This window comes from Sphaeroforma arctica (genome assembly GCF_001186125.1).
Source record: "Sphaeroforma arctica JP610 unplaced genomic scaffold supercont1.4178, whole genome shotgun sequence".
NCBI classification, from domain to species: Eukaryota; class Ichthyosporea; order Ichthyophonida; genus Sphaeroforma; species Sphaeroforma arctica.
In genome coordinates, this window is record NW_014036380.1 from 1 (window position 1) to 2,046 (window position 2,046).

Below are 2,046 nucleotides of genomic sequence, written 5' to 3' on the forward strand. Positions count from 1 at the left end.
CTACGTAGTACTCCGCACTATTTCTATTTCTTGTTTCTCTCTAACTAACTATATATATATATATATATATATATATGTGTGTGTGTGTGTGTATATATATATGTGGGTGTGGGTGTGGGTGTTACTAACCGGCAGACATGCACGCACAAGGTTGCGTAAGGTCCGATTTTCATATCGTTCTCTATCACTCTTTGGAAATGCGCAAATATGTTATATATTTTTCCTGTGCGAGTACAAGTACTTATCCATTGGTTTCTGAATATTGAATCTAACCCCCTCATCTGTAGTTGATGATCCCGTCATGCGTGAGCTTTTTACCAAGTCTCGACTGCCGCTGGAGACCATTCAGAGAGTGTGGTATGTCCTCCACACACAACCGGTTGCACATGCACCTACATGTAGACAATCAATGGTTTTTTGAGTTTGCCCTGGCGTAATTTGAAAACGATTTGTCAAGCGTTTATATTGTTTTGTCCAAGGTACAAACTACTTGCCGAAGTGTATCTCAGTTGAACGGTTCGAATTCGGTTGCCATTCTAATGTAGAACTTATCTTCGTCACTACTGTTCTAGTGAACCCAAATGGTTGTGAACATCTGCACGCTTTTATGTGTACTTTTCGCAAGAGTATGGGCATGTAGGTACCATCTATCAAGACGTAAAATCTAAACATATATACATGGATACGTTTATATGCCATCATACATATTTGCTTGAACCAATCTGTATAACAGACTGTGTGGGATACGCCAAATGCTTCTTGTCCAATCTCGATGTCATTGGATTGACCAGATGTTTATGAATAGCATCACTTCAATGCCTAACCTTCGAGCTTCTGATACCCCATCTTTTGGCGTATGCACACACTTTCTTCATCGTGAATAACAGGAAGCTGTGTGACATCGAGAAAACTCGTGAACTAGATCGAGACGAGTTTGTGATGGCATTACACATGTGCCGTATACTCGCACACCACACGGGAAGCACTGTGCCTCATGTTCTCCCTACTAGTATCGTCCCCCGCGACAAAAGGAAGCAGGTATTTGTGTATCTACTGATGGTTATATGTATTTGTATATATATATATATATATATGTGTGTGTGTGTGTATACATACATATATATATATATATATATATATGTATATATATGTATATGTATGTATGTGTATGTGAGAGTGTGTGTGAGTGTGCGTGTGTGTGTGTGTGTGTGTGCGCGTGTGCGTGTGTGTGTGTGTGTGTGTGTATGCAGGCAGGGGTGTCTGCAACGGTGTACCCATATATGATTCTAACTTCCACCACGGTAATGTCGCGTTGTGTACCATCCTAAATCTCCCATTTTATACACACTCCATGGGGCTATTCACAACATTACAAGCACACACACATGTATGTATGTATACGCACTTGGTGTACCACCCGTAGGGTGTGGTTATTAGAGCGTAATCAGTGACATGGCATAGTCGTCGGCTACGACACACGAAGACATGCGCACTCCTTCTCGCGCCAACTACCCTCTCTGCCGCATATGCGGCGTCATTCGGCCCCACTCATACCTCTGGTGATTCTGTTCTGTTACAGATCTTATCACGACGCGAACAACAACAACAGCACCAGCAGCAACACCAGCAACAGGCAGGTCGTTTACCACCCTCCGCCCACTTCTCCTCAACCAAGAGCGCGGAGGAGAGGGCCCTAGTGTACGAGCCGTCTAATATCCAATTTCATGTATGTACTATACCTTGTATGAGGCCTAAAGGGCTTTATTGCGTGTAGCTTATAGTTGTACCATGTGCATGAGTAAGTTGTGTGTCGTGTGTTTGTGTGTAGCTTATAGTTGTACCATGTGCATGGTTAAGTTGTGTGTCGTGTGCTTGTGTGTAGCTTATAGTTGTACCATGTGCATGGTTGAATTGTGTGTTGTGTCTCTGCGTGTAGCTTATGCTTATAGTTGTACCATGTACATGATTAAGTTGTGTCTCGTGTCTCTGTGTGTAGCTTATAATTATAGTTGTACCATGTACATGGTTAAGTTGTGTGTTGTGTGT

The 2,046-nt window shown here is 42.4% G+C and overlaps 1 protein-coding gene across 1 annotated transcript; it reads left to right on the top strand.

Annotated features, from left to right (window-relative positions):
- Window positions 1–287: 287 nt before the first annotated feature.
- SARC_14120 (hypothetical protein) lies at window positions 288–1,726 on the top strand (the record flags this gene model as incomplete). Its single annotated transcript, XM_014291749.1, has 3 exons — window positions 288–357; window positions 888–1,038; window positions 1,580–1,726. Coding segments are annotated over 3 exons (368 nt in total), but the record flags the coding sequence as incomplete, so codon positions are not given.
- Between the last annotated feature and the right edge of the window lie 320 nt (window positions 1,727–2,046).